At 36.3% G+C, this 21,400-nt stretch overlaps 3 protein-coding genes and 1 long non-coding RNA gene across 9 annotated transcripts; 1 reads left to right on the forward strand and 3 right to left on the reverse strand.

The window, feature by feature from the left end:
• Window positions 1-2,436: 2,436 nt before the first annotated feature.
• On the reverse strand, window positions 2,437-4,508 carry U11/U12-31K (RNA recognition motif and CCHC-type zinc finger domains containing protein). 2 transcript variants are annotated; one of them, XM_078292299.1, is made up of 2 exons: window positions 3,737-4,508; window positions 2,437-2,453 (listed from the first exon to the last, which is right to left on the reverse strand). In XM_078292299.1, the coding sequence occupies exon 1, from the start codon at window positions 4,468-4,470 to the stop codon at window positions 3,742-3,744; it is 729 nt and encodes a 242-aa protein (XP_078148425.1). In that variant the 5' UTR covers window positions 4,471-4,508; the 3' UTR covers window positions 2,437-2,453; window positions 3,737-3,741. The 2 variants fall into 2 exon arrangements, with proteins under 2 accessions (XP_078148425.1, XP_078148424.1); XM_078292298.1 differs by lacking the exon at window positions 2,437-2,453 and adding an exon at window positions 3,505-3,646.
• A 2,692-nt stretch (window positions 4,509-7,200) lies between these two features.
• LOC144543819 (shugoshin-1-like) lies at window positions 7,201-11,799 on the reverse strand. Of its 4 annotated transcripts, none has more exons than XM_078292231.1 (14): window positions 11,579-11,799; window positions 11,217-11,329; window positions 10,275-10,312; window positions 10,059-10,167; window positions 9,558-9,581; window positions 9,405-9,473; window positions 9,275-9,322; window positions 8,972-9,032; window positions 8,823-8,874; window positions 8,624-8,740; window positions 8,185-8,544; window positions 7,980-8,096; window positions 7,772-7,885; window positions 7,202-7,687 (listed from the first exon to the last, which is right to left on the reverse strand). In XM_078292231.1, exons 1-14 carry the CDS (start codon window positions 11,634-11,636, stop codon window positions 7,318-7,320), a joined length of 1,650 nt encoding a protein of 549 aa, XP_078148357.1. In that variant the 5' UTR covers window positions 11,637-11,799; the 3' UTR covers window positions 7,202-7,317. The 4 variants fall into 4 exon arrangements, with proteins under 4 accessions (XP_078148359.1, XP_078148357.1, XP_078148358.1 ...); XM_078292232.1 differs by having other exon boundaries at window positions 7,980-8,090; window positions 8,203-8,544; window positions 11,579-11,742; XM_078292230.1 differs by having other exon boundaries at window positions 7,980-8,099; window positions 11,579-11,742.
• A 1,849-nt stretch (window positions 11,800-13,648) lies between these two features.
• On the forward strand, window positions 13,649-14,547 carry LOC144576067 (uncharacterized). Its single transcript, XR_013518598.1, has 3 exons — window positions 13,649-13,717; window positions 13,913-14,024; window positions 14,463-14,547. It is a non-coding gene; the product is annotated as an uncharacterized LOC144576067 (long non-coding RNA).
• Window positions 14,548-15,269: 722 nt separating this feature from the next.
• Window positions 15,270-20,235, reverse strand: PAP23 (purple acid phosphatase 23). 2 transcript variants are annotated; one of them, XM_078326447.1, is made up of 8 exons: window positions 19,961-20,235; window positions 19,664-19,855; window positions 18,381-18,717; window positions 17,942-18,159; window positions 16,857-17,047; window positions 16,234-16,515; window positions 15,784-15,935; window positions 15,270-15,536 (listed from the first exon to the last, which is right to left on the reverse strand). In XM_078326447.1, exons 1-8 carry the CDS (start codon window positions 20,214-20,216, stop codon window positions 15,533-15,535), a joined length of 1,632 nt encoding a protein of 543 aa, XP_078182573.1. In that variant the 5' UTR covers window positions 20,217-20,235; the 3' UTR covers window positions 15,270-15,532. The 2 variants fall into 2 exon arrangements, with proteins under 2 accessions (XP_078182573.1, XP_078182572.1); XM_078326446.1 differs by having other exon boundaries at window positions 15,301-15,553.
• Between the last annotated feature and the right edge of the window lie 1,165 nt (window positions 20,236-21,400).

Below are 21,400 nucleotides of genomic sequence, written 5' to 3' on the forward strand. Positions count from 1 at the left end.
AACAGTAAAGCCTATTTATTGCTGATTTTAAGCCTTAACATATTACTATAACAGATTAATATAACAAAAGGGTAAAAGGTTTTGATGAAAAATGAACTGAATGAACTGACAAGAGAGATGTGGAAACATACAAACAGGCCCTTGCAAATTTTCTTATTTCATTTTTATTTTTTTTGAAGGTTGTCGACAATTGTCGGCAACAAATCTATTGAAAAAAAAGTTTATTTACAAGTTTCGTACTTAGCACCAAAGTAATCTATTTAGTAAATATTGCTGCCAGGAGTACACAGTATGCCCCTGCCTGGTCTAGCAAACCCCTCTTACACTTAATTTTATATGAAAAGCTCCCAATTATGTAAATTCGTTGTGGTTTCATCTATTAATACACTCAAGGTCTTTGTTGTGCCCGAGAAGGTCCTCCTGTTCCTCTCCTTCCACATAGTCCAGCACCCTCCTGCCCAGGCCATATCCCATCTGCTTCTTGCCCTTCCCTGCAGTGTCATTCGTCCTCCCAACCATGCATCCTCTATGTATTTCATTTTTATTAAGTGTGCCGATTTTCTATATACTGATCATCTAAAATTGCATCTTACCATGATTCGTTACTATGCTGGAACTTGTAAAAGAATTATGTACACAGGTCCTACAGAGTTTGATTTCATGACAAATTTGAATCAAAGAACAAAATGAAAGAACTATCTAAACCTTTATGCATTGTAAAACGAAGGAAAGAAGAAAGGCTTGCAAATGTATGAGAATCTGGATTTAAAAAAAAAAAAGCAAGTAAAACTGGGTTGTGCTCATTACAAATAATTACCACATCACAACAGTAGCAATAGCAATGCTAATAGCAAAGATTATGGGCAAACCTCTTTTGTTTGGGTAGCAGAGAATAGCATTGTTTGTCTTTTCTGCATGCGAACAAAGGTATCTTGCAAGTAAACACTAATTAGATTCTGTCTTTCAAAGTTCCTCATCAATTGCATATATTATATTTAGTACACATGACCCAAAAGTAAACACTAATTATGTATCCAGATAGAAAGTCTTTCACATCCTAACCTAAAAAGAATATGGTCCTTAACAAATGTGCAACAATCCAACATACCTTAAGAATAAGGTCTCTACATTAAATTTCTTCTACTCATCAATAGATAGCTTGTCACAATAACAACTCGTATGCTATACAAAATCTACAACAACAAAAAAATACATGCAAAAATAATCACAATAACAACAATAATTCAATAATTTGATAATTGAGACATACCAAGATAGTTAGCTCTTTAACAGCAAGCTTGCACAGTTGTAACTTTTAATCGCGACACACATACATGATTTTTCTTGTGACTTCTGCACAGTTGCTTGGTCATTTTATAGAGGATTTAACTGTTGTGACAGTTTTGCCCACTCTGAACAGCTGACATTCAAAAAATTATTATGGGCAGTTGGCTTATGTTGGTACTTTACATGGAAATCATGGTCATCTCATGTAGTATATGCTCAAAAAGTTCCAAAAAATAATAAGTATAGGAGCTATGTTGGATTCTCTGATTTGTGGGGGACAGATCCTATACCAGTTTGCTATTTCATCCATTTTTCGTATTTTCTGACAGCTGACATTCAACAATTGATTTAAAATCATTCAAAATTCCTAAAAATATAAAATTTTGTAAAGAGTTCGTAATAAAATGCCCATGATGTGTAATCCTGAAAAGGCTATGAAGTTTCTCCATAGGAAATTACCCAGGACATACCTAAAAAACGTGGGAAATATGTACAGCGCCACCTTGTCCATTTTACAGAATGCATAATCTACCCCCCAAGAAGGCAACATTTGGTCATATTGGAAGCGGTGAAATAAATCCAAGTTCAGGTGGTTAAAGGAGATCCACCCATGCAAAATAAAGATGCACTTTAAGTGAGGGTTTGCAGAACAAAAAATCTGTTTAGCTTTAGGCTTAATTGCAAAATTGAGCATATGCTCCAGTTCTTCTGGGTTAAGTGGGGGCTTAATTGATAAATTGAGGGTCATTAAAAAGACTAACCTAAGAGCAGTCAAGTCAGTAGAAGCGTAGGTATAACCGCCATCGCTCTTAACAATTATTAACAGGATTTTAAAGCCTTTTAAAAATATAAGACGGGCCCCATTACTTTCTTCCACTAACCCCTTGTCTGTCAGTTCCTTATGCCTCTACAGAGCACTACCACAAAGAGGAAATAAGAGCAAATGAGCAATTCACCAAGAGAGCATCCAACTTCAGTTTGAATCCATGCAAGAGGAGGCGCCTAGGGTCGGTGGTGAAGGAAAAGCGGTTTCTTCTCAGGAAGGAAAAAGAAAAGCGTGTTGCTTTGGGAAGGAGACACTCGTGAGAAAGAAAAACGCGTCCTTCTGTTTGTTTAAATGAAACAGTTTCAATGTGGCGAGTACGTGCGTAACTAAATTTAGACTCCTACACGGTTGAAAACATGATACAGATGCATAAAATTAAAATTGATAATTAATGGTAGAGATTGATATATGATTTTGATCAGTGGCTCAGATTTATTCAATGGATGACTTAGATCCTCTCTTGACAAATAGGTGTTTGAATGCTAAAAAATTATGCGTGCTATTAGTAGTGAGGATATGCCAAACAGATTGGAAGAAAATATTAAATTGATACAGAGGAGTTGTAATAACAGTTTAAGCAATACGATAATTCAACAAAAGAATGTGGAAAGTAAATAAAATTCACAACTATATGTTAGTTATGCTTTGATCTTAATTAATTTTAAAAATTACCAATTAGAAAGTTGTATTTGAAATACATCTGCTATTAATTAGTTATATTCATTACAGAAAAGAGAATCAACATTTCATCTAGTGCCAAAGTCATGTTTTTCTTGTGGAAAGTCACGGGTTCAAATTCACCTGAGGATCTTTAGTGGATAAGATCAAGAAGATGGATATTAATAAAAAATAATAACGATTTAGATTTAGATTTAGCACAAGCCTGTCCGATTTATGTAAGGTTGACCATACCATTTTATCTGAGAATATCCCTGTTATTATCTTGTTATGACTTATCAAATCAAGATCCAAGTTGTGAAGCCAGATTACTGCTTTACAAATTCAGATTGAATGAAATAACTGCTTTAACTCCATTAACTGGGGCCCTTTCGTGGACTTACAAATTCAGATTGAACCAGAAAACCCAATTTACCTGAAACAAAAAACTGATTCCCGGAGTACTTGAAGATCAGAAGTTAACTCATTCCAACAACAATACAACCCAAACTACTGAATTTATTTTTGTTCAACTGCATGTTTCCTATATAAACCTTCAACACGGTTGCTAGTTCATTCGCACAAAACAGAGACTAGGAACCAACATTTTTAAAGGAAAGAAGTGAGAACTGTAGCAGCACACCATAAAAAAGTAATTGCAATTGCATAATTCTTTGCACCATAAAAGGGGCATAGAAAAAAAAAACACATAAGAAATTAAGAGAAAAGATCAATACAAATTCAACTCCCAAATATACTCCAAGCATTTCATTTATACAAGATGGTGAATTGGATTGACCTTACAAACCCAAGAGCCAAACAAAATCAGCCTCAGACTATGTCCTTGATACTCTGACATGAGAAAGTTAAGCAAGGCTGCATACACATTCAAAAACAAAATTAACCTAGCAACCTATGTTCTAACTGACATCTACTGAGAAGCAAGAGTAAAAAAACAGAACTCACCTTCCTCATTCATCTTCATCACTTTCATCGCTGAAGTAACTAGCTCTCTTCTCTCTCTTATCTTTCTTCATCTGCTCTACACTCTCCCTCATACCAGAAGCCAACTCATCACCTCCTCTTGTATCCACCACCGAGGCCCAGCCGTCCACCTCAAAACCCTCCACTTCATCCCCACCGTCAGATTCATCACCCCCCTTCTTCTGGGGCCCATGTCTCGACTTCTTCTTGGACACCGGCCGCTCTCTTGGCCCCAATTGATTCTTGGGGCAATCATAGGACAAGTGCCCCAGTTCACCGCACTCATAACACTTCGACTTGTCTCTGTACTCCCTCCGGCGAATGAACTCCTTCGCTCGGCCATTGTCAGAAGCAATAGAGGCGGAAACCTGACGGCCGTTGAGGATCTTTCCATGCATAGCGGAAACAGCTTTGGCGGCGTCATGCCGTGAGATGAATAGAATGAAGGCAACGCCTTTGCTAAAGCGAGAAGCGCGGTCTTTGAGGACAGTGACGCGAACGACGCGGCCAAAGGTGGAGAAGAGCTGGTGAAGGTCGGAATTGGTGAGGGAGAAATCGAGGTTGGAGACGTAGACAGTGGATTTGGAGGGAGCCAGGCCACCTGATCCGCCGGAGGAAGTGGCAGCGGCTATGGAGGAGGAGGAGGTGGGTGGCATTGGGTAGCGGTAGAGGAAGTCGTCATCTTCTTCGTCGCTATTTCTGCTGCGTTTCGCCATGGATTTGCTTCTCTCTCTCTCCCTCCGTTCTCCTTTCTCCGATTTCGCTTATTGTTAGTTTGAATACCCCTAGGTACCTGAGGTACAATCTATATAAACGGACGGCCTAAACTCACTCAATCCGGTGGGATCTGTTTTGAGATTCGTGAAAGGGTTCAGATTTAATAATTGCACCTCAGGTACCTCGGATGATTCGAATTCGTTGTTATAGGCCGTCTCGATCAGGTAAAGAGCTGGGTCCGGACATTGCCATTGGGCCTATCCGGGCTGTGTCTCGGTGCACCATTTCAAATTGTCCAGAGAAAGATCAAGAAACAAACAAAACCGAGTACAACTAGGGCGTTTTTAAGCTTACTAAGATTTGTTAAATTGGATTCAAAATATCTAAATCGTTAGAACTGATGTGCTTTATATATTAAATTTATATATTTTTTAATTAATTTAGTATAAAATTAAGTATTAAAAAAAATGATTTATAAGTTAATTTTAATACGTTAATTTTTTTTATTGTTTGATTTTAAATTAAATTAATTTTAAAATTTTAAAATTTGATATGTAAATGCATCACTCTCACTCGTGAATTAAATTGGTTTCAACAGTTTAGATGCATTGTTTGAATTCAATTTTATAGGTTTCTAAGTTAAGCTTAAGAACATCCTATTTTTACTCAACAAAACCCACGGAGAAAGGAACAAAAGACATGTTTAGTTCGTTTGCTTGTATTAAATCGTTTTGGTCTTGCACCTTATTACGAATTTGAGGATGGTTCAAATGTCTCCATCATGTCTTTATTTTTAAAAACTTTAATAACTCAAAATTTAATCTTAAAATTCAAAATAAAACCATTGGATATGAACTACATCATTTTATCTATTCACGTGTAAAAATTATGACATTTCAACTTTGTTTTATTTGTCATGTTGAGCTTGTAAAAATCTATACTAATGTGGATAATTTCTAAATGTTAATTTTTTAACTTATTGATTTACATAAAAACAAAATAAAAATGTGATAATTTTTATGAGTACATAGAGAAAATAATATAGATTACATCTAACGGTTTTATTTTGACATTTAAGTTTTAAACTTTGAGTTATTTAAGTTTTTAAAAATGGAGGCATAATAGAAGCACAAAAAATAGATGCATTTGAACCCTCCTCTTTCTTGAATTACTTAGAGGTGTCATTCTTTGAATTGTATGGTTAGAAAAAAAAAATTATTTATGTTTTAATGGGGGGTTCTGTGAATCAATAACTACTATAGCAGCTAAAATTCTTTCTTTTGGCATCTTTTTGGTGTAAGGTTGAACAAGATGATTCAATAATTCCATGTGTTATGAAGAGTTTACCTCTTCCAGCTCTAGATTTGGTATCAGAGGAAAAGGAGGTGCAAATGTTTGGTGCTGTCTTTTATGTTGCCTGGAGTAGAACTAGGGTGTTCTTTTAACTTCATCAAGTTTCTTTGTGAACTCAATTCTAAAATCTACCGGATTGGCTTAAAATGACGAATACGAACCGTTGAAATCTATCTACCTTACGAATGATTCATCTACATGCAAAAAATGTAAATTTTTTAATTAATTTTGTATAGAGTCAAGCGACCAAAAATAAATACATTAAAATTAATTTATAAATCTTCTAATTTTGACTATTTGACTCTATACAAATTAATTCAAATTTTTTTAATTTTTTGCATGTAAATGCATTACTCATAAGATACATAGGTTACAACAGTTCGGATTCATCATTTTAAGCCAATATGATAAGTCTTAGAGTTGAGTTCACAAATAGAGTTGGTGAACTTAAGAACACCCTAGTTCTACTCATGTTGCCCGTATTAATTACCAAACTTTTTAGGGCTTTTGTGAATATGTAGCATTGTTGGTTAGCTGGTTAGGTGCTTTGATGCAGTACTTTGCAGAGTTTTAAAAATCGTTCTATTCGGCCGAATATTCGTTTTCGGTTGGAATTCAAATAGAAAATAAGTATTCGGTCCAATATATGGTTTTGAATATTCAGCTGCATATTTGGCCGCATGTTCGGCCGTATATTCGAATATTCGGTCGCATATTTGGCCGCATATTTAGCCGAATTGAGATCAATATATAAATATTTCAGTATTTCATTTAGTATGAGATGAGAATCGATATTTTAATATTTCATTACTAGTTTAACATGTACAGTTAATCATAAATACTTTATTTGTATACAAATTAATATAAATTTTTATTTTAAAATCCGCATATATAAATCCGAAAAAAAATCCGTATATGCAGCCGCATACCTTATATGCGGTATGCTGTGGCTTTCCGAATACTGCATTAGAATTGATTTTAAAAACACTGGTACTTTGTAAGGCTGTAATACTGGTATTAGTACTGTACCAGAACATGCTTTTGTTTCAATAAGAAATCGGTGGGTTTCCCACTTTAATTAAAAAAAAAAACTCTGACTTTTATTCTGACACTTGGTAAATTAACAGAATTACTGTTGCTGTTACTGTTACTGACGCTTATGTATTAACAGTGACATATAACTATAATCCAAATCCTACGGGCTTGCTTGAAAGGAAACTATAATTTCAAGAGGGTTAATAATTTCCCCTTCTCTTTCAAAACCTCGACAACAGTTGGCAAGTGTACGAGTTGTAACTGTGCTACTTTTATATTTTCTCAAAGATGCTTCCTGAAAGTATTCTGAACAGAGAAACAGAACGAAAAAATAAAGGAGAAGAGAACACTAGCTGTAACCAGCATTACACCACAAATCATTTGTCAGATGCCTATTTCAAATTCTACCACACAAACACCCACCTAATTTCTAAAAAGAAATAGAAATTTTCCAAATACTAATCTACTCTCCTCATCTTCACATTCACTGGCTGTTCCCGGTATGACGCAACCTTCTCCACAGCTCGCCGCAGAGGCAGTGGCCTAATCAGAGAAGACCTGCGAGCAGCAACCAGCGACGGGCGGGGCCCACTTGTGGTATCAGTACCAACACGTGAAGAATCACTAACATCTGTGTTTTCTTCCTTTATAGACAGCCACCTGGTCCCATGTTCAGTATTGGGCTCAGAATTTACCGTACAAATTGGGAGTTTATCATTGCATTCGGTATTAGCATTCTTATGCTCTGCTTTCTTGCAAGAATCAGTGGCAGCCTCCACCATTTGGGTCCCACTGCTCGGTATAATCGATCTTCTCCTTGTAGACCTCCTGTCAAGAACAAAAACTCTAAAAAGTTAGCAAGGCTGATAAAAAGCATTATAATAGAAGTTTCCCAATAACTGTGTGCTTTACCTTCCCTCTTCATGCAAGGGATTTGAGCCAGAGCAAGATGTTGTCTTCACGCTTTGAACATGGGAGGAACTGACAGCATGAACTGTTGCAATACTTCGTCTTCTTATGGATGTCCTACATATTATGCACATAAGATTCTAACAAACGGAAGAACAAGATTAATTGACTATTTAAGATACAGAGTAAAAGAAAAGCCTGCAGTAGTTACCTATTGCCTAATTTTGCCCTCGGTGCTTCTTGGCAAACAACTTGTGTGGTAAGTGGTGCTGTTGCCACAGGCACTTCTGATGGGTGGGGCCCATCCAAAGCATCACCTGTACTTAAGCTGCTGCACATAAGATTTAATGAACAAACCCGATTAGTTTAATCAACAAGTTATATATAAGAGGAAAAGAAAAGCCCACAGTAATTACCTATCGCCTAACTTTTGCCTTGGTGCTTCTTGGTGTACATCTTGTACTGTGGCTACAGGCACTAGTGATAGGCAGGGGGGCCCATCCATAGCATCACCTGCAACCTGTTGCTCAGTTGACAGGCTTGAAGACTTTAAACTGGAGACAGCAGAATCATCATGGGTCATTTCCTTCTGAGTGAGCAAAGGCTCGGAAATCTCAAGCTCGGTTTCAGGCTCGGTTTTTATTGGACAGATTGGAATTATCATATCGACGTCAGTATTGACGCCTTTGTCCTCCTCCAGCTTGGAAGAATCATCAGTGGCCTCCTCCATGTGGACCCCGCTGTTTGGCACAATAGAATTTCTCCTAGTAGACCTCCTGATCAAGCAAAACAATCTCTTTCACATAAACGGCGTACAATCAAAAGAAGACAATTTTAAAAATCAATGAGTCATACCTTCCCTCTACATGTAAGGAAACACCTGAGCCCGAACAAGAGGCTGCCTTGACACTCTGAACATTGGATGAGCTAATTGTTTGAGCTTTTGCGATGCTTTGTCTCCGTATCGGTTTCCTATTAATTTTGGTTATAATATAGTAATCAACAGCAATGAACCACAACTTTGAAGATGGAATAAAAAAAAAAAACAACCAACCTGTCATCCAATTTTCGCCTAGGTGCTTCTTGGTGGATTTGTCCTGTCTGAACTGTAGAAACAAACAGAAAATTTGTAACATCAAACAACTGAGAGCAAAATAAAAGAAAAATAAAAAACAAGAAATGAAAAAAGACAGTTTGACTCACTGTCAGTCTTTTTCCTTTTGCCACCAATAGATGCATCTGCTGCCAAGTCAACTTGCTTTCCCTTTGAAACAAATTTCAGGGGTCATTTGTAATATTAATGTTTATGTAGGTTCGATAAAAGAAAAAAACGAATTGCAGCTGACTTTTCATACCTTTATGGCCTCATCAATGTACAAAAAGGATTCGATCATTGCCAGTATAATTCCCAATTTAATTGTTTAGTTAAGGGTAATTCTACAGACTGAGCAATACTCAAAACTGGCACAATAAAGCAGGTGATTTTTATGGAGATGAGATGCATACCTGAGCTTTTATTTGCTGTTGTAATTGTTTGTTCATCCTTTGCTTTTCCTAATATATTTAGATTAAAGAAGGTGAATTCATGAAAATATTACACTCCAACTTTGGCAAAGAAATAAGTTTTATATTTTACCTGAAGTTCTAATTGTTTTTGTTCAAGGGCCAAAGTTGTACACTTCAACTCATGTTGAAGATTTTTAAGCTGCACTCCAATTAACATGTTTGAAAGTTAATCCCGGATTAATAATAAACTAATAAACATAAGTATATTAGAAAGTGGGCTTACTCTATCCTTCCCCGAATTAAGCTCCTGCAAATAAAGAGATAAAAAAGTTTTATAAATGATATACAACAATGTAAAACACAATGTATAACTGCATGGATGATACTATATGGAACAAATTTTTGAATTCAAAAGTAATCAACTTTTCAACTTGTAGTTTCTGTCCCAGCCTGTCCCAAACCAAGAAAAAGGAGCAGGGTTGTGATAGACGTGGCAAGCCAACCCCAACTTGTTTAGGACTAAAGGCTTGGTGGTGGTGGTTGTGGTTGCAAAAGCAATCAACTTTTCTTGAGATAAAAGAGCCCCCCTGTAATCAATTCCTATAGAAAAAATTCTCTGAAACCAGCTAGGAGGAACATTAGGCTATTTCTTTAGGGTGCTACAGTGTACTTCAAATTTTAGAATTCTTTATTACACACATTGAAATCTGGAGGCATTATAGGTACCCATAAATTTCAGAATGTAGTCTTTAAGTTAAGAACAGAATAAATAACAAGAACATACAGCTAGCATCTGAGAGTTGGTCTCAGCAAGCTGCCAGTTCTGCTGACGAGAGCCCTGCAACGCAATTTTGAGCTTATCTACCTCTTGTTCATATACTTGTATGCGTTTACTGCTCATTTAAAAAAAAAATCAACTCATTAGAAGAAAAAAAGGTAAAATTCACAATAATGGCAAAAGACTAACACGGGTTAGAAACATATATAGATTTCAACATACTTTTTCTCTGCGATATTCTTCAATAGTTGGGCATTTTCCTGCAATTATTAAGAAACATTAAGTAAACTCACTGAGTATATGTTTTTTTCAGAAATTAGTTTCGCATCTAAAATGTAGCACAATACAATTTGGAGTTTTACAATAGTTGCTTCGATCAGCCATGGCACTACATAATATGGTACGATTACTCCAAGTGACACAATTTTCTCTTATTGGATTTTGATCCCGCATGAAATACAAGATGTGCATGAAAGAGAATTCAAGATTCTAATTCATTGATGGGTATTAGTAGAGTAGATATTGCCATGAAGTGAAATTAGCTTTTGTTTGGGTGGGTATTGGTACATTAACAGAAATAGAAATCTGCAAAGAATGTATGTAGATCACAAATATTTTCAAAACAAACAACTTTATCTTATAGAGAAAAGATGGACAATTAAGTGAGATAGTATTTCAATAAAGCAACTCTATGTTGGCCCAAGTGAGAACAGATGGATGATTAGGTTCAGTTCAAAAGTTAATACATATTAGAAAAACCCCCTTAAATATCCAATCCCGGCGCATTGAAGATCTGAAGGACGAATTAAAAGGAGCTAAGTACTTATCTAAAATCGATTTAAGATCGATCAGGTTTTCACCAAATCAGGATGAAAGAAGAGGATGTATATAAAAAGCATTTGGAGTCATATGAACATACTTTTATTGCAATATACCTAATCTAGATTAAAAACCCCCTTTTCATGTCTTTTTAGCTTTATAAAGAGTGGCTTGTATTACTGCTTATAGCGAAAGAAAAAGGGCCCTTCCCATTTTCTCACAATTTTGGCCTCCCGCAAGCAAAGCATAATCAAACTTTTCAGTAAAATGCAAGGTGTGGTTCAAGCAAGGCCCAGAGTACAGAGGATAAAATGGGGAAAACCATGGAAAAATCATAGGTGATACCTTCATAACTTCAGCATAGCTGTTTTCAGAAATCACAGAATTTCTATCTTCCCTCACAATGTTTGAGAGATCCACCAGAGTTTGCCTCCTCACTACCAATTTCGGAGCAACACCTGTAATGTCAAATTAACTGAATTAAGCAAAGGAATATAGTAGGTTATAAGAAAACCTGAATTATTCCAAGGTTGCGCTCCCAATATGAGTTAGGGTTTTAGAAAATTTAGTACAATGCGCCAAAATTCTAGGCAAGAACGGTGAAAAGAGACAGACCGGACCCTAATTGAAGAACTGGGAGAAATCCGAACCAAAAAGCACAGTAAAAGCAATTTCAAAAGAGCGAGTGTGAGGGTTAGGGTTTTTACCCGTGCCATGACACTGAGCTTTGTTCTCTGTACGAAGAGTGCCGCCGCCTCCTTCCATCGGAGGCCAGGATCGGAGATTACTTTCGATTCTTTATCGATTCGCTTTTTCGTTAGGGGCTTCAGAGAGACGATACAAAATGCAAAAGTCGAGGGTTAAGAATGAATAAAGTATAAAGGAGACGAGGACTACCAGAGAGAGAAATACTTGCTGGGACTGGATGAAGAAATCCGAGCGAAGACAAGCGCTTCTGTACACAGTTGAATGATATATGGAATTCGTATCCTCTGCATTAACTCAAAAAGGAATATTTTTAGTTAATGCATCTAGACCGTCCCATTAGCTTTAAGATTCGTGCGAATTAAATCCGCACTAATATTAAAGACCCCTATGTTTTAGGCAGGGGACGGATGGGCTCCGTTTACAATCGGACGGTCCATATGTATTAACTGAAAAGATGCTCTTTTGAGTTCATGCAGACGATGCGGAATTGCGGACTGATATATGTGGGACCCCCGTGTCATCCAAGGAAAACATTTGTACAACTGATTTGTTTCCATTTTAGGGGAATCGGAGCGTTCTCCGAAGCTATCATGCAGCGCATGAACCATCTGCATCTCGACAGAACAAGTTTGGCTTCATGCAGCGCATGAACCATCTGCAGTGCTATGATTATCTTGAATTTGCATATGCTGCATAAAATCAAAACAGCTCTGTTAAAAAATTTACCCCAAGCTTGGGTAATTAATGATTAATTACTGGTCTAGCTTCTGATTTTTCAAATTCAGGGGCAATTATAAAATATTATTAGGGTTAAGTTAATTTCTAACAATCTCCAAAGTTTATTTCGAGCGATTATTTTTCTTCGTTTGATATCAAATTTTGTTTTGGTTAATTTAATTTTTGACAAGCAATTGTGTTTTTATTTATTCGTAGTTAAATATTTTTTTTGAAATTTGATGTAATTTTATATTAGTAAAGTATATATCATGTGAACACTACTTATCATAATATTAACATAAATGTGTTATCTTAATCAGTTTTGTAAATAACGGTATGCGGTCGTCGGATGGACAGGGTACTGCCAAGCAATTAATCGGAAATAATCAGTCAATTAGTAGAAAAAATTCATGACGGTTTGGTCACCGCCAACCACTAATCGGCCAATTGATCGGCATAAACAAATATTTTTTACAACACTGGTTTTAATATTGATAGGTATGACATTAGCTTATAAACTCTTAATAAAAAACAATGATTGTTTCCAAAAATAATTATTTAAAAATGAAATACGAGCATAATCATTATTTTTGATTATTTTCTAATTTTCGCTGATTTCTTCAAAAATTATATCGATAAATATCTTTAAGTGCAACAAAAAGTATAAAATTAAAGATCAAAGACTATTATTCAAATCAAAATAAAATGTAATAGAAAACTTTGTCTAGCTTTGCGAGCTAAGAAACTATTTTCTGCGCGCTGATTCAAACTTTAGTTTATCTAAAATAAATTAACAATACATTATTTTGCTTAGATTATAATTCAGACTAATTCGATTCAAAGTATAATGCACAGGTTACTCTTATTGAAGATTCGGATCTAATATTTTGTTATCTTGGCTGATATGATTTCATGTAGGTCTGGGATTAGCTTCGGATACCCGTCGCATATACCAGAGCAAAGACACCATAATAAGATTATGAGAAGGCGCTAGAACTGTTCCACTCGATATTCTCTTATTGACATGTGGGGCTCCGTTTAAATCGGCCTATTCGGTCTAGCGAAATTGCTAAGATACAAAATTTTCTCCAGTCCGACTGAGCACCTTTCGCCTCTTTTTTATTCTCCTTTTCATTTGAACCCCTCAAATTTTGAATCTTTTAATCCCTCCTCCGAAGCCATCTGAAAGATAGCCGATAGAATCCGAAAAAATTAATTAATATACCGTAAAGTACCTCAAAGTTTGAGTTTAGATTCGGACAGTTAGATCTGACCGGATTCTGATCGGACGGTCAGAATCTAAAAAAAAAATTTGAGTTACTTTAGAGGATTTAGACCCCCCAAAAATCTTGGAACCCAACCTAGATTTCTCTCTTTTGAAATTTCTAGTGTGTTTTTTTGTTCAATTTCCTTGTTCTTTGGTAAGGAAAAAGGATTTCGATTTAGCTCTTTTCACCCATTCTTGCGATTTTTTGGAAATTTTTATTAATAACTCACTAAATGCCCATTTTAAAATAGTGGAATCACTATGTTTAACGGCAACACATGAAAAATTTTATGTTCCCTCTTGATGCGATTCGTTTCCATTTCTTGATTAAATCAATCTCTCTTGTCAGGTGTTTATCCAAAATTGGAGACAAGGAGAACAACTCTGGCAAATACAAGCAATGCTTTGAAAGAAGATGAAATTCTATTAATTTTGATAGAAGCTATGTTTTAGTTATGAAGGTACCGCTAGATTGGGAAAAATGGCACGATAGAGCCGGCTCTGCCACGGAACGGCACGGTTACGGCACGGCACGCGTGTTGGTTACGTGTCGTGACTCGTGTATCCCGTGTCGTGACTATTCGCGTGTCATGACCATCTTTTAAGAACTTGGCACAGCACGGCACGACACATGATCACGCGAGTCACGTGTAATTAGGACCGTTAGATCTTGACTAAATAGTTAATCTTAAATAAACTAACATAAATTATGATTAAATGGTCACGCGAGTCACGTTTGGTCACGGCACGTTTAATCACGGCATGACTCACGTAGTGTGACCATTCGCGTACCGTGGCCGTTCATTGACATTTTGATCACGGCACGACACAGCACGAGACTAAAGTTACGGCGTGTTAATCACGGCACGGCACGGCACTGCACGTTTTTTCCACTCTAGGTACTGCTCTCAAAATATTCACAATTTCATATCTTTTCTTTCCTTTTCTCGATGGTTGTTGTTATCAAACTCTGTTACTCTGTATTTGAGGAGTGCGTATCCTCTGAGATATCTCAACTTTTGCGTGACCGACGTGTCCGGTGCCTATTCGGGGATAGCGAAGGGGCCAGTATTATTTGAGCTTCGAGATTCGAGATTTGTGCAGAACGTATTTGAACGGTTCAGATTTTCCAAAAAGTCGAGCAAAATATGAGATATCTCAGAGGATGCGAATTTGTATTTGAGCTGGTAAGTTTGTGCCTTTCTTTCCTGCTCAAAAGTAAGCTATTGATATGATTAAAGCCTTCGAAGCTCTTAATTGATATTTACCCCTCAACTGTAGCATATTCTATCCATATAACCGATAACACTGTTACGTATTCTGACCAGTTCAGTTAAAGCATCATTTTGAAGGGAATGACTGAACCAATTAATCATAGATCTTCAATTGATTGACAATTAAAATTATATAAACGGCCTCCTGTTATCTTGCCAATTAAGATTTGTCATGAACAAAATTTTATGATTACAAATATGTAATGTGTAAAACCTTGTAGAGAGAAATTCTCTGTCAAAATATAAAACAAACAAAAAGGATTTCAACAATTCATCTGTAATTAAACAGAAAGAACTACATGCTCCCTGCCATGCAACCACTGAAAGGAATTTTTGGTCAAAATAAGAGTTATTTACTTTGTGCATTCCCAGCCGAAAGGATTTAAATGGCATCCTCTAATTTTATTTTTCCTCAGATGACAAGTTGAAACGAAAGAAAGAAAAAAAAAATACAAGTTTGCTGCATCCCCATTTATTTTCTGTGCCTTCTCAATCGACCAAAAAAAAAAATAAAGGTAGGTGGAATGTCCTCAGAGCATAAAATTGCATTTTGACTGTGGTTTTGCATCTCCAGGATCCTTAAATATTAATTGATTCCTTTGGCGAGTAAAATACTAGCTAAGAATCCTAGAAGACACTGCAAAAACCAAGTACTTTTGATACGTCGCGCTAAGCTTTGATCAGAAGCTGAGACTTCAGCTGAAGAAGGCGAAGAACTGTCAAACAAGTCCATTATAAATTGCAAAATTAACAGTACAAGAAATTTTCATGAAAACATTCTTTTTAAACAGTAATCTTGTGACTGGTGTCAGTTAGCATGTTTCTTCTGACAAAAGATATATATGATGATGATTGTACATTTAATCGATCTTCCTACAACTATAAAAGCTATGTACGTATAAATTACGAAAAGGGATAACATATTTATACATCTGCAAGCTAGTACCTGTTATGAAGGGATACTGGTGGAGATTTTCCTAGTTGTACCAAACACATGTCAGGTTGTCGGACAATGTATATTTGATCACCTGTCGTGTTTTCTCCATATGCTTCTTGATTTCGGTGCCATGTCCATAGTGCATATGTTGAGTTTATGACCTGTACTGATAATAACAATTAATATTTAACAATTCTCAGTATGTTTATCGTACAAGTACCTTGGTACGCACTTGCACATACAAGCAGCAATGAATCTAATTGAAGCTGTGGCATGGCTGTCGCCCCCAAATTTTTCTTTTTCTCGTTCTATAATATATTTGGAATTTGACCTATTTTTTACATGGTAGTATTTGACCAATTTTTTTTTTTTAAAGTTTCAAGCCATGTGTTTGAAATAAACAAATTATATTGCAACAAAAAAAATGTGCTTGTGTGTTGGAAAGGGGAGGGGGTGAACCTCAAGAATGCCATGACCAAAGCTACTATCCCTGAAGGCACTCCAATCAGGCTGCCGGTCCCAGCAGAACTTCCCCTTGGCAGGTCCCGTGGAGAAATTCATGTGACAGACTCCTCCAAATTCTGGTTTGTTATCATCTTGTTTGGGGCACTTCCCTGGATCGTCGGCAAACTCTACATCAACTTTCTCTATGTTACCTCCATCTCCTACTGTTATGTACACCGGCCCACATGGATCCAAACTGCAGTTATACACCCGGTTCATTCGCTCATATGCATGAACCTGTAAGTAAGATTACCACATTGTTTAGATAGCATTTAACCTTTATTAAGAAGTCAGTACAGTTTTCTAGGTTCATCTGTGCAAGCAACTATTAGTTTACCAAATAGCAAGATTCAGTACAGTTACAGTATTCACCAATGAGGTCATGATTCTCCAGTTCCATTTGGATTCTATAGTGTAAAATTTCATGTATTATACCCTAAAATACAAAAAAATCAAGCAATTTGCTACCAATGACAGTATATACTGGCCAATACGACAATATGGTGATCTTCCTCTACCGTGTTATAATATTTGTAAGTAGCTCTGTGTATAAGATGAAAGTGCCTTTTGCCTCTTACATGGCCGGAAAAGACAATATCAACCCCATATTGGTAAAGAAGGCTTTCCATCTCCAATCTCATACATTCAAATTCTTGATAGTGAGATGAATAGCTATTGTACCATGGGGGGTGCCATGCTGCAACAATCCATGGTGTAATTTCACGTTGTACCCCTTTCAAATCTTCCTTCAACCAAGAATATTGAAGACCTGATCATCATGTGTGCATTATGAATATTTTAGTTTCTTTTGTAAATTATCACCAGAGACATGATTTGCTGATGAGGTCCAAATAGCATTTTTAAACACCTTAATTTGAGGCACTTCACACGTACATAACCAACTATACTAAGGAAAGAATCATTCAGAGTACCTGTTATGGTTTAACATACATGCACCACAATATAAACAGTGAGGTATCTGAAAGGTATGAACCATATTTATGTTTGCTACTAGTAATCATTTATGCTTATTCCATTTTGGTCTCTATACATTATACTTGGTGCCATATATGTCCTACCATGATTTTCCACTGAATATATGGATGAAAATCCATGTCATGAGGCTGATATGAAATTATACTAAATGGTAGAAAAAATACTGGATGAAAATCCATTTAATTGCCATTCAATTAAACAAATGGTTTCAAGTTTTTTAGAGATTTTGATCCCTTTTGTTCTCCCCACTCAAAAGAAAATTTCCATCAGTCCCCAGGTTCCAATTTCCTTGATTTTTTCCTCAAATTTCCAGAAGTTATATTTTTTTTTCTCTACACTAAGATGATCTACAAGCTTGAACAAAAATGCTAATAGTACAATTTATACAATCCAGAAAAGGAAGCAATTAGCAGAGAGATGTGTTTCCACATCAGCTTTACCATGGATTACCAGTCAAATTTCAAATTAACTCAAATTTGATACATGAACTAAATAATTAAGAACACATCTACAATTTAAAGTTTTATTTTGAACAAAATATTTTAAATATATCAAATAAATGCACCATTAAAAGTTGGTTGTATGCTAAAATTACACTAAATTATTACTAATTTAAGTTATCTTATCATAACCATCATCAATTCATCATCATTATTTTTAGACTAACCAGTAAGATTGTAGTCAACATAGGCACCGAGCATGATGAAGTGGATCCCACCAGCATTAAATGAATAATAGAATTTACTGTTTGATCTGCTCTCTTTTGCTGGTACAGCAAATCGTGACTGATACGACTGGAACTTCATCCCATCTATTTGTGGTTCAATCTCGTGATTTCCCTCAATTATCATCATAGGAACTTTCGAAGTGAGCGGCTCCATGAATCTAAATAAAAATTGATTTAAAATATAATTTTCAAATAAAATATATAGAATAGTGCTTCATTACACCAGATACATTAACTATTCTGTTAGGTGCATTGCTAATACAGAGCATCAAATAGTTCTCTGCATATTTCAAAATGACTTGAATCTCTGGCACAATCCTAAAATTCAAGTTATTTTCCAATAGCATCAGTTAAAAATATTTTGAAACATGAATCCAACCTTCCCCAACCGTCCCAGCGTGGTTGATATGTCTCTCGAATCGGGGCATCGGGAAAGGTGCAAGAAAAACAAGAGGTTCCATTTCCTCCGGTCGTAACATACTGATCAGCATAAACCAAATCACCAAGAAATAAAATCATAGCCGGGTCATTATGGGTCAGATGGTCAATGGTGGTGGTGGAGTTGTGCGTAAGTCCCAAATCTCCAACTACCGCAATTCGGCTGGGGTAGCTGTTTGGGCCAGGAGCTGGAAGGGTTTGGAATGTATGCTCTTCGCTCATAACTTTTAACGAGCTGTCGCCACATTTATAATAGTACTTTTTCCCTGGAACAAGTCCTGAAAAATGTAAAGAAGGGTCAGGACTAAAGTAAACAGTATGTGCCATTTGGTACAGCCATAAAGGTATACAAATATGCAATGGTACAAATCAGTATCAATCAAAATTTTGAGAGTAATAGTTGTAATAAGGGCTCTACGCTATAGCCTACAGTCTTGGATTTTTAAACAAGACAATCATAACCGAATTCACATCCCATCAGGTTACCGGACTGAGTACAATTGAATCAGACGGTCCAAAATTGTTCTATTTAACTTGGCATGAATCTCAAAGCACAAATTATCTTGCCCCCTCTATCATCCCGAATCCCGACCGGCTGAGAGTAAATCTGAGCCGTCCATTGCAATTGTGTTGAGTCAGGTACCTGGGAGGATACGGATCCATCATAACCTACCTGGAGCAAGGCAAGGTACAATGCATAGCGCACTTTGGTTCGTACTAAGGATCTATATCTTCATTTTCAAAGTCTAAATAGTCAATGTGAAGAGTTCATCATGATCTTCGTATGATTATGTACTTGGAAGACAAATTTTACATCTTTTAGATTTTTTTTTTACTATTTTTTAGATAGGTAGAATATCACTACTTTCGAATGGTCCAGAATTTTAGATCAAGTGATTTTGTACCTATATAAAAAAATAGTAAAAATTTCTAAAAATTGTAAAATTTAGCATCCAAGCACATTTTCATATGGAGACCATGTTGAGCCGTACGGATCGACTATTTGTACTTTGGAAATAGAGATATTGATCCATAGTACATACCAATCCGTACTATGCATAGTACCATAGCCTCCCTCACCTACCTGTATGTCAACAATCAATCATTGTATTTCACTCATGATTCATGAGACACCAATTAATGCAATCCAGAAAAAATAAAAGAAAAAAAATCAACAATGTATCCTAGTTGGTTTGGTACAGAAATAGATAAAAGAAATCTTACCGTCTAGCCTGACATGGTGAATGATACCAGAAGTATAGTTGACGAGACCTTCATATGGGTACAGCTGGCTGTACACCTCAGCTGTACCATTTTGATGGTACGTATATTGGCCACTCTCGAGTCCGTACCAGACCTCACTTCTGGATGTAGATGGATCAAGAGGTACTACATTGCTCCCGATTTGTGCATCCCCTGTTTTGAAAGTTCAAATATCAAAAGGAAGTTGAAAGGTTATGATCAGTCAGTATCAATTAATTTTACAAGAAACTGAATTCACTCCAAAGAGAGAACTTATACCAGTGATCCAAGAGATCCAGAGGGAAGAAGGAGAAAATGAAGCAGCTATTGCAATCTGCTCAGGAAATGGCGACTTCACCTTCTTCGCAAGCCGAGAATCAGAAAGTGGCACGTCATCACTTCCTTGTCTGAGGCTCGAATCAAGCCGCCTCGTCACTGGCTCGAATGGACCCTCCAGTGTGGTCGGTATGCTCCCTGCAACCACCACGAGCAAGAACAAGATGGCAAAGGTGAAGAGCACCACTGGAGGAGCCATTTGTGGGAGGAATGGAGAGACAGATCGATAGGTACTATTTTAAATGATTGGAATTGGAATAAAGAGGGAATATACTGTTATAGAAGAGATGGTGATGTGTAAGTGGTGTATATTCCCTCTTTACCCCCATTACAGTTGTCCTCTGTTCATAGAGAAGAATTGAAGAAAAGGTCTCTCGGAAAGGACTTGATTGAAAGTTCCCTCGGATATCAGACGGTTCAGATAAGATCATCGCCTCTTCAGTTCGCAAGAAGAGAAGATAGCATTCGTAATACTGTTCGCAAGAAGAGAAAATACAAAGAACATTATAATTTATAACGTCCAGTTAGTTCAGTCATTAATGATCACTAATTAACCAAAAACAATGTAGCTGGACGTTATGACCATATTTTTTGTTAATTAGAGATCATTAGCTACAGTGCCCTGGACGTTACAAATTATAACGTTCATATTTTTCAAAATCTTGTGAAATTGTTCCTCATTGTCGATATTTTGTCTTGGTTTTTCTGTTAATTAAAAAAAAGGGGTATAAATGAAGTAGCAGGCTAGCAGCAGTTATTGAAAGAAGGGAAGTTTTGATAGAATAGATGTCAGTGGCTCAGATAATTTGAACCAAGTTTAATGAATTCAAATGTGCTGCTGTGCATGTAACTGTCAGCAGCTTAGCATCCATTACAGTTGAGAGGTCAACAATTTAGTCCCGGATCCACTGTGGCAAGAAATTATGTGGTCTAGTATGTTGAAGGCTGGTATTTTGTCAATTTCCTATAAATTGTTGACAACATACATGCTGTTATTATGCTACCAGAAACAGGCCAGATGCTTAGAACGACCCAGAGTATATGAACCAGAGTTCATAAGATAAATATTGGAGCGTTGGATTTGGTCACATTTTATCGTGGCACGACATTATTTCACCCGACCTCCACCACTACAAAAAGGGAAAAAGAAAAACAAGAAGGAACTTAGATTTGACTATTTGAGAAATAGCAAAACCAAGCTGGTCCCAGGAATTGGACTTGGGCAATATCTAAATACAGCTATCATAAAATTAAACAAATATATAAATCATAATTCCTTGTTATATATATTCAATATCTAATAATAATTCATGTCAAAGTCCTCAACCCAGTTTATATTTGAATGAATATGCACCGCACGATTTATGCACCCTTTTGACATGA

This window comes from Carex rostrata, chromosome 25, assembly GCF_964058835.1.
Source record: "Carex rostrata chromosome 25, lpCarRost1.2, whole genome shotgun sequence".
Taxonomy (NCBI): Eukaryota; Viridiplantae; Streptophyta; class Magnoliopsida; order Poales; family Cyperaceae; genus Carex; species Carex rostrata.